Source organism: Dermacentor variabilis, chromosome 11, assembly GCF_050947875.1.
Source record: "Dermacentor variabilis isolate Ectoservices chromosome 11, ASM5094787v1, whole genome shotgun sequence".
NCBI lineage: Eukaryota > Metazoa > Arthropoda > Arachnida > Ixodida > Ixodidae > Dermacentor > Dermacentor variabilis.
This window is the reverse complement of record NC_134578.1, coordinates 71,018,281-71,031,701: the sequence shown is the minus strand read 5'-3', so window position 1 is coordinate 71,031,701 and position 13,421 is coordinate 71,018,281. Positions and strand designations below refer to the sequence as shown.

The following is a 13,421-nucleotide window of genomic DNA, read 5'->3' as shown; positions in this document are numbered from 1 at the left end:
GAGGCCGCGTTTGACTTTCCCCCTTCACTCCACAAAGTGACAATGTCTTGTCGCTCCGGTGTGTAATTTTATTGTTGCACACTAAGTTATTATCGTAAACCATCAGGTAGTACATTTTCCTCTCAAGTTGGTGCTTTCATCCCGAAAAAAGATATTCGTTTGTAGATGTGCTTCTGTGGAATAAAGTGAACTTATCTTTTCTGCCTTCGCAATACAGCTGCTTTACAGTGAATGGGCCCATCCGGCGGCATGGTACAAACAACAGCCGCTGGGACTCATCAGGTTTGGCATTTTCTGGTGATTTTGGGCTCTGCGTGACGCTTCAGCATTGGTCATCCGATGATCTGGAATACGCTCACCTCCAGCTTTTAAAGACATTAGAGTGAATATGCATTGACTACGGATGTGCGGTCTTCGTGTTGTGACACTCTACATTCGCTGCACCGCTATTACACTGTCACCACTCCACTCACGAAATTACATCATAAATGGGGAAACACTGCGCAAGTATAGCCTCGTGCCCTGTCACGACAACATAATAAGCCTTTTTTTTTTCGGGAACGCTGTGATGAGACTCCATTGGGAGGCATGCTTAAATGAACAGCCGAGAATTCCTTGGTTTCACAATGAAGCTCCTCCATGCTGTGTTGCCTATTCTGTGTGCTTATTACGTAGTTAGAACCAAACATTAGAAATAGAGTGGTACACCTTGAACAAGTGAGATCAACGCCGTATCTTTCGTATCCGTCTTGAGTTGCTCATTGAAGCGCGATTAGTTCGTTTGATTATACAAAATTTTAGGTATTCATATTAGGGCATAAATTACATTTGAGAAGTTGTAAAGCCCGCTTATAAGCACACAAATGAAGTTGATTCCATGTGGTCAGAATTTTCGCGACTGTTTTTTTTTTTCTGAGCTCGGAATGTCCACGAAATATATAGAAATGACATCAGTGCGCGCTTCCGTGTCTGTATTGCAGCTCCCTCAACCGTGTTTCTGAACAACAAAGCCACATAAACATCAAAAACCAACTATGAACAAAGTCGACATCGTTTACGGAACGTGGCCAATAGATATGACGTCAATACAGTTTTCTCGGGCCCCCGCAAACTGTCTATCATATGCCCTATGATAAATAGGAAAATCGAACAGGGTGCCAAAAAAAATGACTGCGGCGTTAGACATGTGTCCCCTTTTGGGCCTTGTAACATAGGTAGTTTATCAGATTCCACTTAAGTGCTAGAAAACTTACATTGGACAGAGCGGTAGGTGTATTAATATTAGACTGAAAAAACACAAACAATCACTTAACAACGCTAATGCTTCACATCTAGCGTCGCATTGTTTCAATTGCGGTTGCAAACCTTTGTTGGAAGACACAAAAATTCTTTCAAGACACAAATGCCAAACCACACGGGAAATAATCGAGGGATTTCACATCAAAAGGTTAGGAGAGACTTGTGTTAGCCACGCATCATTGTCTCTGTTAGAATGCCACTTTCAGTATCTTCACAGCACGTGTGTTAGTCTCAAGTAGTGTCTTTTTGTTGTTCGGATTTCGGCTTCATTACATCTTGATATGTTTAACTCATGCTTTAGACCTTGTCATGTTTATATGCTGCGGTATTTGCAATCACCTTTATATATGTTGCGGTGGAGCGGTGGCGTAGAGGTAGAACATCCTCCTCGCATGCAAGAGTATCCTGGTTCGAATCCCGGTGCCGCGCAGTTTTCCACCGGATTAAAAAAAATCGCGCATTAATTCATTTGCATCAACAGGCCTGGAGTGCGGCCTGATCCCAATGACCGTTAATGACCAGAACCGTTAATGCACTCCCTCACCAGAGCAGGATTGGCCACCCTGGTGCAGTACTTGGCCTATAGCAGTACTTGGCAGTACTTGTTGGCAATACTTGGCAGTACTTGTTGTATATGAATACAACAATCAAACCCCGGCCCGCAGTCCCCAGCAACTGTGAAACAACTGATCACGGTGGCGATCAGGCCTGTGACACAGCAGAGGATGTTAAGAATACCTGGTTCCGGACAGGCGGCCATTGGAATCTGAATCTGGCAACGTTTAACGCTGGAACGTCATCCGGTGAGGCGAGTCTAGAAGTGCTATTGGAGAAATTAGCGGCGGGCAGCAAATGAGATATAATAGGGCTCAGTGAGGTTAGGAGGACAAAAGACGCATATACAGTGCGAAAAAGCGGGCACGTACTGTGCTATACCGGGGCTTAGCGGAGAGACGAGAAGTGGGAGTCAGAATTTTTATTAATAAGGACATAGCTGGCAACATACAGGAATCCTATAGCATTAACGAGAGGGTGGCAGGTGTTGTGAAACTTAACGAGACGTACAAATTGAAGGTCGTACAGGTGTACGCCCCTACATCCTGTGATGATGTCCAGGAAGTCGAAAGCTTCTATGAAGACGTGGAATCGGCGATGGGTAAGGTCAAAACAAAATACACTGTACTGATGGGCGACTTCAATGCCAAGGTAGGCAAGAAGCAGGCTGGAGACAAAACAGTGGGGGAATATGGCATATTCTCTAGAAATAGCAGGGGAGAGTTATTAGTATAGTTTCCAGAAAAGAATAATATGTAAATAATGAATACCTTCTTCCGTAAGCGGGATAGCCGAAAGTGGACGTGAAGGAACCCAAATGGCAAGACTAGAAATGAAATAGACCTTACTCTGCGCTAGCCCTGGCATCATACAAGATGTAGACGTGCTGGGCAAGCTGCGCTGCAGTGACCATACGATGGTAAGATGTCGAATTAGCATAGACGTGAGGAGGGAACGGAAGAAACTGGTACATAAGAAGCCAATCAACGAGATAGCGGTAAGAGGGAAAATAGAGGAATTCTGGATCAAGCTACAGAACAGATATTCGGCTTTAACTCAGGAAGAGGATCTTAGTGTTGAAGCCATGAACGACAACCTTATTGGCATCACTGGGAGTTATGGGAGTGTGCAATAGAACTCGTACTAAATTCCTTAGAATAACAGTAAGCTATCGCAGGAGACGAAAGATCTTAAGAAACGCCAATGCATGAAAGCCTCTAACCCCACAGCTAGAATAAAACTGGCAGAACTTTCGAAGTTATTCAACAAGCTTAAGACAGCTGAAATAAGGAAGTATAATATGGATGGAATTGAACATGTTCTCAGGAAAGGAGGACGCCTAAAAAGAGTGAAGAAGAAACTACGAATGGGGAGCAAGAATCAGATGTATGTGTAAAGAGACCAAGCCGGCAATATCATTACTAATATGAATGAGATAGTACAAGTGGCTGAGGAGTTCTGTACAAATTTATACAATACCAGTGGCACCCACGACAATAACGGAAGAGAGAATAGTCTAGAGAAATTCGACATCCCACAAGTACCGCCGGAAGAAGTAAAGAAAGCCTTGGTAGCTATGCAAAGGGGGAAGGCAGCTGAGGAGGATCAAGTAACAGCAGATTTGTTGAAGGATGATGGGCAGATTGTTCTAGAAAAACTGGCCACCTTGTATACTCAATGCCTCATGACCTCGAGCATACCGGAATCCTGGAAGAACGCCCAACATAATCCTAATTCATAAGAAAGGGGACGCCAAAGACTTGAAAAATTATAGACCGATCAGCTTTCTGTCCGTTGCCTACAAAGTATTTACTAAGATAATCGCAAATATAATCAGGAACACCTTAGACTTCTGTCAACCAAAGGACCAGGAAGGATTCCGTAAAGGCTACTCAACAATAGACCATATTCACACTCAATCAGGTGATAGAGAAATGTGCGGAATATAACCAACCCTTATATATAGCTGTCATTGATTACGAGAAAGCGTTTGATTCAGTCGAAACCTCAGCAGTCATGGAGGCATTACGGAATCACGGTGTAGACGAGCCGTATGTAAAATAATGAAAGATATGTATAGGGGCTCCACAGCCACAGTAGTCCTACATAAAGAAAGCCACAAAATCCCAATAAAGAGATCCGTCATTCAGGGAGCTACGATCTCTCCAATGCTACTCACGGCGTGTTTAGAGGAGGTATTCAGAAACCTGGATTGGGAAGAATTGGAATTGAGTTAATGGAAAACACCTAAGTAACTTGCGATTCGCTAATGATATTGCCTTGCTTAGTAACTCAGGGGACCATTTGCAATGCAAGCTCACTGGCCTGGAGAGGCAAAGCAGGAGGGTGTGTCTAAAAATTAATCTGCAGAAAACTACTGTTTACCAGTCTCGGAAGAGAACAGCAGTTTACGATAGGTGGCGAGGCACTGGAAGTGGTAAGGGAATACATCTACTTAGGGCAGATAGTGACCGTGGATCCGGATCATGAGACTGAAATAATCAGAAGAATAAGAATGGGCTGGGGTGCGTTTGGCAGTCATTCTCAGATCATGGACAGCAGGTTGCCATTATCCCTCAAGAGAAAAGGGTATAACAGCTGTGTCTTACCAGTACTCACCGTATAATTCATGCCATTCCAGAATTGTCAAGCGTGGAATTGATATGCTCTGCCTGGAGTCTGCCCTCAGATAGTTGTGTACTCACACGATGCAGGCCTCGTTCAATAATCAGATTAAGCGACTTAAAGCAGCACGGTTCCCTGAGTCGTTGGTGACCTCGGTCACCGAAAGTCTTTTACGGAAGGTTAAAGGTACCAGCGCAACAAGGGAAGAATAAAGAGCCAGCACCGCAAGACCTGCAGTGATTCCTTATGTTCATAAGGTCTCCCATAACCTCAAGAAGGTGGCAGGCCGGTATGGTGTACCCATCGCCTTTTCTGCCCCCGTCAAACTGCGTCGACTCTGTTCGAGAACCACTCGCGAGGAGACTGGTTCGCAACGCTGTGGCAAGAAACATGGCACGTCCTACAGGAGATGCGCTATGGGCGTGGTGTATGAAATTCCCCTTGAGTGCGGCAAGTCCTATATAAAACAGACTGAACGCTGCATAAATGAACGAGCCAGAGAACACGAACTAAATCTAATGAAAGATGGCGTGGCACATTTGCCTGCACACTGCAAGGCCTGCATGTGCAAACCACGTTTTTCTGAGATTAGGATTCTTGTCAGAAGTAGATTTCAAACACCAAGTGAGCTAATGGAAGCTTCCTATATAAAAAAGAAAGGTACAAATTGCATTTCTACAAATCGGAAACTAGAGCATGTGTGTATGTATATGTTCATGGGTCAAAGCCCAAATTAAGCCAGTTGGAAGTGCTGCCCGTGTTGTCTTTATGTATCTTCCTTTTGTGGGTGTAAAATTGATGCAAAATACATGTCATTTAGCAAGGACCAACCAGGCCAGTATGCAGTTCTGTTGCAACAGAATTCTCAAAAGTCGTACCCGGAACGACTCTGTATATTTAGCGCTTTTCGCCAGTAAAACGGTGTAGCTTTCGATAATATTATATTACATTCAATAACTAGGCTGATCGATGATACGATTCTTAACGATAAACTGCGAATGCCTTACACTCTGAGGTCCTTGCTCGTTTATACGAAGAGATGCCCATCTCGCTCATTGCTGTCGGGATCTTGTCTCGCAGACGGTATTTCGGCGAGAAGACCGGCCTTTATTTTGCCTGGCTAGGCTTCTACACGACCATGCTATTCCTCCCAGCGGCAGTAGGACTACTGACCACATTGGTCGGCGTCCTCGGAATGACCACGAATACGCCGGCGTAAGCATGGGTGGAAGGAGGAAATTGAACGTGACAGCTTGCATGGTTTGCAGTGGAGTTTTGTGTGTACTAGTAGTACTAGTACTACTACTAGTAGTAGTAGTAGTAGTAGTCGAAGTAGTAGTAGTAGTAGTAGTAGTAGTAGTAGTAGTAGTAGTAGTAGTAGTAGTAGTAGTAGTAGTAGAAGGGGCAAATTCATGCAATGAACACTCTAACAAAATTCTGAACCCTTTGGTGTTCGTCGTGTCCTTAAACGATAATCGTTATCTCTCTTGCGTGTCTACCTTGGCGCTCAGCACCGGGCAAATTTATGCCACGAGCGGCAAGCTCGTTATCAATGTTTTCAAGAAAGAAAATGCGAGCAATAAGTGTAGGTATTATTAAAAACACAAAGGTAGCATTAGGAACAACTAACAAAGCAGCTTCTTCGAAAACTGAAGGCTCTTCAGGACATGTGAGGTCATGTATTATTATACACTGCATAGAAAGACGTCTTTGTTCGCCAGGTGCTATCAGTGTACATTTTCGAAATTATCCATAAATGTGTGCCATAGGCGGCAATGGCGGGGCGAACGAAGGGCGTCTTTCGTTTAGTTCGAATGGTCGTGGCAGAGGGCGCAGCTATCGTATAAGGTATGTCGCAATGAAACGTTGTCATATTTAATCTGGTGGGAGGACAGATGCAGGCTCTACGTCTACAAATGGCGGCAAACAATATCCACTGCCGCAATGGCCAGGTCTCAACAACACTTTATGGCTACTGATCGGGTTTATTTGGAAAAATCTGGCTGTCTGAGCGAAAACGCAACGTGCTCTAGTACGATACGTCTACTGTAAATGGAAGCACGGCACACCCATGCGCTAACTATTCGACCACTGACTATTGAGGGACCAAGGCAGGCGGGAAAACCGGTTAGATAAAGAGAAACGTAGGTAGATACATGCGTACGTACAAGCATAGACAGGCACAAGACTCCCGTACAGTGCGTGAAGTACTTTAAGAATGCTAACGCATTAAAAATGTATTCCTGTGGAGCATCACATTTTATCTCAGCTGTAACCGATAGCGGAGGGCACGTTCTCTTTAAGCCTAGACCATAGTGTAGTTTCGGTACGTATAGGGTAGGGTAGTTGGTAAATAATGCTAAAAAACAATTTATGGACCGCTGGGGATGAATTCACGAATAATTTTGCGCTTGCGTACAATTTGCTATTTATTGGCTGACCCGCTTCGCTATAATTTGTCCAGCATCATAATTGGCTGGAATATCCTCTTACGAACAGTTACAAAGTAAGAGATATTCATAAATATAGTTCTTGATCACTTCTGTGGGCAAAATTTCCGAATTCTCTGAAGAAGAAGTTTCAGCTAAGGATAACCTATCTAATACATGGGAAAGTATTATTCTTTTTAGTCGGCAACCATTGCACCAAATTTCATCACTTTTGCTTCATTTGAAAAAATAAGTTAAAAGGTGGCGACTGTTGGAAGTGTATTCTTTATTTAGGCCGTCGATTTCTAATAGAAACATCGTCTAAAATTGCAAGTTTTCAGAAAACAGAACTATCAAGTTTACCGGTACTCAAGTTAACTATCAAGTGTACCTGTACCTGTAAATGTACCTCAGCGATGTAAATTATATCGCAATTCTGTAAATTGAAAGTTTAGTCAATTTATAGCGGACAATATGGATATATTATGCATGCCTCGTAAGTAAACCATTAATATGTGGCTAGGTCTTTAGCAGAACCCTTGCAAACATTGTAAAAATATACGTAAGATAAAAACTATTGCATCAAAGTTGTCGAGTTTGCATGTTCTAACGGGAACAGTTTGGGGAAGTGCAGTTTCTTTAAAACGTCATGTTCCTATTCTTACCATTTACCAATTTTTGGCAATTTTTGTAAAAATATTCAGGTCCTAAATAAAATTTGCGTTTCTGGCAGTGACTAGATTTTAACCTTTTCTCTTAAATGTAACAAATTTCATTAACATTGGCCCAGGGTATCTCAGAAACCAATTCGGCGTTTTAAATGCATTTCAAAAGGCGGCATCGGTGTTGGGCCTGAGATAAATTTTCAGAGCAAGCCTGTTGTGCTAAAGACTACAAAAAAGTGGTAGAAGCAGCATCTATTATAGTTTTCTTGCGACCAAACGTACACCACATAATTGTTTAAACATGAACATTGAATAACCAACTGTATTTGAAGCAAATAATCTCCAGTTTTCGTAAGGGCCAAGAGCAGTCGTTCGTGTCTCTGATGAACACCACGTAGTTAAGCCTTATGAAACTATAGATTATGTATTCCGGATGAGATAAACGTATAGCGTAAACGCAAGCAAACACCAACTAGCCTTCTATAGTATATCCTCCTTTTTCTGAAAGCTTGCTTACAATCCGAGCCCGTGCCTCTTCTAAATACTTTGCAGTACTGAGGTCTGCGACCGCAGCATCGCCGGTGACTTCATCATGTGCCCAGCCTGTAACAAAACCTGCCCTTACGAGTACCTGTACAACAAATGCACAAATAGCAGGGCAAGTATCACTCTGTCAGAAAAGAAAAAAGTATAAATCCAGTGGCCGAATAATAGTTTATTACACTCATTCTAAGTGGCGAGTGTGTAGAGGCGTGACATCATGAAGGTGTGCCTTAACTCAGTACGAATGTCCTCATGCTACGCTATGTCTGTGTGCGTGTTCTCACTTTTAAAGCGAAAGCTTTACTGGTCACGAACTTGAGATTTCGCCGTGGCGGTGCTCAGAGGAGGTACATGACGTCACAACGCGCGCCTCGCCGCGCATATTCTCTCTCTCTCTCTCTCTCTCTCTCTCTCTCTCTCTCTCTCTCTCTCGCTCCCTAGTCACTACTGCGCATGCGCCACTAGTAGCACCGAGCCACAAGGTGTTCCGCCGCTGCGCAGCGCCGCGCCTTTCCGCCGTGGCCGTTTGGTATGACGTCACACCGCGTTCCTCGTCGTTGCGCTCGCCTCCACTCGCTTCGCCAACTGCGTCGCATGCCTGATAACATGTCGGAGGATTGAAAAGGATAGTCCCATGCGCCGCAACCACAGCTGAGGCGTCAGTGTGGACGGCGACAATTCTGATAAGCAGGAGGAGGCCTGGAATCGGCATCGGAACGAGATGAAGAGGAAACGAATCGCCCAGGAAACAGACGAACAGCGCGCTGAACGACTGGCTAAACGCCGCAACATAGCTAGACAACCAGACTAACCTGGACTTGCAATCAAGATTAACCAAGGCTAACCATGCTATGCCTTAACTTTCTCTACGTATAACCTGGCATAGCCGAGCTAAGCAACTGCCCTTGTTTTGTGCTGTAGTGCTAACAAAAAAAATTCTAACATTGATTTAAAATCTTCGAAGAAAACTTTACAGTACCTATGTGCGAGGCCGGGTGATAAGATCCTTTGAGGAAGTAGCTCTTCAGGCGAACTACGGATCAACTTTTACCTAGTCGTCGTATTGCATATAAAGGAATAGTTCCCTTCTTTTACTCTATCATCTTTGTTATCCTCTCACGCAGTTCTTTTATTCCTCTTCTTCGATCTCTCCACTGTTGACCGCCGTTCAGATGTCCGCAGGCAGCACTAGGCAGTTGCAGTGCAGTCAGCAATAAGTTCCTTCCCTTTATTTATTTTGATTTAGTAACCAATTACTACTAAGAAAGTTTAAACCCGGTAACAAAAAACTTTGATATAGAGACGTGGCATCGTCAAGGCCCTGACGGAGACAAATTCCTTGTGAAAAGGTTGGCTTGTTTACCCACTGTTAATCAGTTCAAGTTACTAATTTCATGCGATACATTGATTTTCTGACGAAGCTGAAGAAGAGTAATACATTGAATTCGTCCACTGAAATATCAAATTGTCACGGAACCTTGGCGCTTATAATATGGCGAGCTTCTGTGCTTCCCACGCAGCGTGGCGAGTGTGTGTTGCAGTGACGATTCCTTGAGCAAACTTGCAAACGCATTCACAAGCATCTATAAAAAAGTATCGAACGCAGAAATCTTCAAGGTAAACTGTCCAGACAAAGTAATATTTCTATTGCAGATCATGTATATTGTCGACAATGGAGCCACAGTAGGCTTTGCAATATTTATGGCCTTGTGGGGTAAGTACGACTATTTGGGCTTTCTTTGTGCTCCCAATAGCACGGTTGTTGCTTGTCTGTGTAAAGATAGGATGAAATATTACAGTCCGAGGGTTTGAAAACGGGCCTGTCACAGTTCATATCATTTGGACGTGTGAAAAGAAGCTGGATTTTTTTGCTAACTACTCAAAGCTGAGTACTGTCACTGTTATAATCATTAATATTTATTCTTATTAGCGACCGCGACAGTGCTATGTCACTAAACAGTTACAGATGGATGCCTTGTTAAAGCAACAGAAATGAAAAGTTTTTTTTTTTTCGATCCAATCGGCGCCTAAGTCATCGCATGACTTGCACTTATGAATATAAAGCAGGCCTGAAGAATCTGGTGACTGAAAGTCATTATGCAAATAATCTTAATGCTTCGCGACGTTGCTGACTATAGTCGCTAGTTTTGTGCGGCGTCGAATACTTGTTGCAGTAAGTACTGTATACTGTTATTTTACATAATTAATAACCAGGGCGCCCAACAGCTTTCAGTACTTGCATGGGTTCTGTTCACTATAGGTGCTTAGATAGTGGAGCACATGCCGACTCTAGCACATATGCACTACTATCGCATATGCGGTAATAACTGCGGATTCCAAAAAGCCAAATATGCAGCAGGCAAGTCGACAACAAATACATTTAGACAAACTGCGTCATATGCATAAGTATCTTCTTGAATGTTAGCGCACTCGTTATTGTTCGCTAAACCATCTTTTCCATCGCCATCATTGAAGCGAGACAGTGCTTGCACACAATACCGCCAAAAATAGAAACAGTTTACAGAGTCTGCCAGCATGGTGCGCATTCTGTAGAAAGCGTTCGAGGAAAACAAAAATATTAACCTTTATCATCTTATTTGTAATGTTCGCAGCAACTATTTTCATGGAGCTCTGGAAGCGTCGTCAAAGCGTCTTGGCATTGCAGTGGAGCCTGAATGACATCGACAGGCTCACGGTGGGAACTGCAGTGCCAGTGCAGATCATTTTTCTCATATAGGCGCAGCCAAGTCAACTTTAACATTATAAAAGGAAAGTATGACCAAAGTGATTTGAAAACTTTTCTACCTCTTGTCACAAAAATATCCACCCTACGCACCTTAACTTACACCCTCCGCATCACATCAATCATCGCATTGTAGGTTCATACATAGACTGTTCGTAGATGTTGTGACGCCTATTTACTTATCGCATAGACATTCTTGCCTGAACCTTTTCAGGCGCTGTGCTCACAACTGCGTATGCCAAGATGGTGCATCAACAGCCAATGCATTGATGAATTTAAATGTATTTCAGATGTGCTGCATACGTCTTGAAACACTTCTGTTTGGAGTAAAACCAGTGGGAATGTAGATGGTTAGGCGTATCTGCTCGATGCAGCTTCTTTGATTTTACTTCCCATTCTTTTTTACAATGCTTTGCAACATACTTATTTTTCAAGTGGTCAGATTCGTGCTTTTCAAGCCTGTTAGGGAAGAATTAGTTGATGTGCACATATCTAATGCTGCAGTAGTGAGTTTTCGTATGGTATCCACATGCTGTGAACTTCCCAAAACTCACTAAACAGTTTGAAATATTTAATCTATTTTGCAATTGTATCCTTTCTTGTAATTCTGAAGACAAAAGAAATCCGGTGAAAGCAAGTTTTAGATCAACAGCATACTGAAGAATGGAACAGTACTGAAAAATAGAAAGGGCTATAAAGAACGCCGTGAAGGGGGCACACATCACTAACGAGTTTATTACGCAGCGCGCGTATTTACAGCCTTAATTGTTGAGGCACATTAACCTAAATAGGTGCTCGTTCGTAAGCAACATCGTTATATTCATCACAGTTTAGGCCCACTCGTAAGACAAACACCTCTTTATGCTATGTCCATTGAGCCTCGTTTTGCGTCAGCTTGCGGGCACACGAGCTTTTGTATGTGCATACATGTGCGCGTGTGTGCATGCTAATTTCCTCGTCTGATCACTTTATCTGAGGTTATGCTGCACCAGTCTGTCTTTCCCTTACTGTGGCGTCCGCTACGTTGTTTCATTCGAACACTACTGAGTTAGATGGACGCAGTGCATGGCCTGCCGAAATGTCCACATTTCCTCTTAACCTTGGGTGGAGCTACCGCATTTGCTCCCCAATTCGCGTAGAAGTAATCACGCAAAATACTTTGGCCTTTCAAAGTACTGACGTAGAATGAATGAATTGTAGTGGGTAATATGCATGTGGCACTGTAGTTGTAGTGGGTAATATGCATGTGGCACTGTGCGGACTGCCACCGCTGCGGCGCGAGACACGAGCGCGGGTTGTTGATGCGAAGCGCTAGGACTCGTGAGCTAGAGCTACCTGCGATCCCTCGAACGAGCTACAATAAACCCCATTTCAGAATGAATGAATGAATGAATGAATGAATGAAGCCTTTATTTTTAAAAGGGGGACGGCTCTAGGCCGCTGTTGGGGATTAGGAGTGAAAGGAATGTGGGTTACCGAACTGTTGGCTGATGCACATCTTCATCTCAGTCTTGGATCTTCCGCTTTATGCAGAGTCAGGTGCATTTTCAGTTCCGCCGCTCTCGCATGGGCAGATCGACCCCTTCTACACTACTCTTAGCAGGCCACTTAGTCTGCCATATGTCGCGATGGCTTTGTGTGTTTCAGAGTTAGTCTGTATTCCAATTCCTAGTGTTCTAATGTATCCGTGTAGTAAATGTTGTATCTCCCTTGGAAAACATCTGCACAGCCCCAAATGAGCTGTTGCAAGTCTGCTCTGCATGACTCCTGGCAATGTGTGCATCGGGTATAAGTGTTCGCAATCGTAGCTTGTCTGGGTTGGTGCCATTTCTCAAGTATGTGTGGTGTGTATGCAGCGCTGGCCATAACCTTATTCAAAAAAACCTCTTCCGTGCGAGTAAGCCCGCCCTTGTCATCGAACACATGTACTGGTGTAGCTTCTAATAGTCTCCGTTTACTGTCTGCTTTTGTTTTAGTGCGAATGTAATGCATCAGTGCTCTGCTAGGAGAGCCTTCGGCCAATATTACTCGGTACGGATTTTGGTCCGCGGGATTTGGCGTGGAAATGGAGTGTGGGGAGGTGTACAGTCAACAGCAAAAGTTTACGGGATGTGGTTTCCTCTTCAAATGAGAATTCCCGCACTGTAAAGGCACGACACATCGTAATAAATGAATCACTGTGTAGGTGGCGAAGGCTACTACATGCTGCAACATTTAATTCGAGGCTTTGTGACCACGCTTTGCGAGAATTCAGCTTCTTGGCAGATCCTGCGTCCCGTAAACTTTTGCGGTTGACTGTACGTGTAATCAAGCCCACCCGCTTGCGCGGCAACCGCGTGAACGGCTGCGTTTCCACCATCCGCGCCGGTGTGCCCCGGTGTCCATAGGATTTGAACATTTGTCCCATTGTCCTGTATTCTCTTTAGCTTTTTTGTGGTGTCGTTGGCCACAGCATCGACGTGGAAGTACTTGGAACTCTCCTTTACCATAACTTTCCTTTCGCAGGACGTCGTGTACCCGGAGTACGAGGCCAAAGCGACGTTATACAAGCTGAATCCGGTG

General features: G+C 43.8%; 1 protein-coding gene and 1 long non-coding RNA gene across 2 annotated transcripts in view; both read left to right on the top strand.

The window, feature by feature from the left end:
• The window catches only part of LOC142563322 (anoctamin-6-like), a 30,895-nt gene extending 21,587 nt beyond the window's left edge, over nt 1-9,308 (top strand). The window contains exons 10-13 of the mRNA XM_075673881.1: nt 218-282; nt 5,560-5,694; nt 8,126-8,235; nt 9,241-9,308. Of these exons, the coding sequence (XP_075529996.1) occupies nt 218-282; nt 5,560-5,694; nt 8,126-8,235; nt 9,241-9,308 (378 nt within the window). The remainder of the gene's footprint in view (nt 1-217; nt 283-5,559; nt 5,695-8,125; nt 8,236-9,240) is intronic.
• Nucleotides 9,309-9,768: 460 nt separating this feature from the next.
• Nucleotides 9,769-13,421, top strand: LOC142564373 (uncharacterized). The gene is made up of 3 exons (XR_012824570.1): nt 9,769-9,830; nt 10,729-10,811; nt 13,365-13,421. It is a non-coding gene; the product is annotated as an uncharacterized LOC142564373 (long non-coding RNA).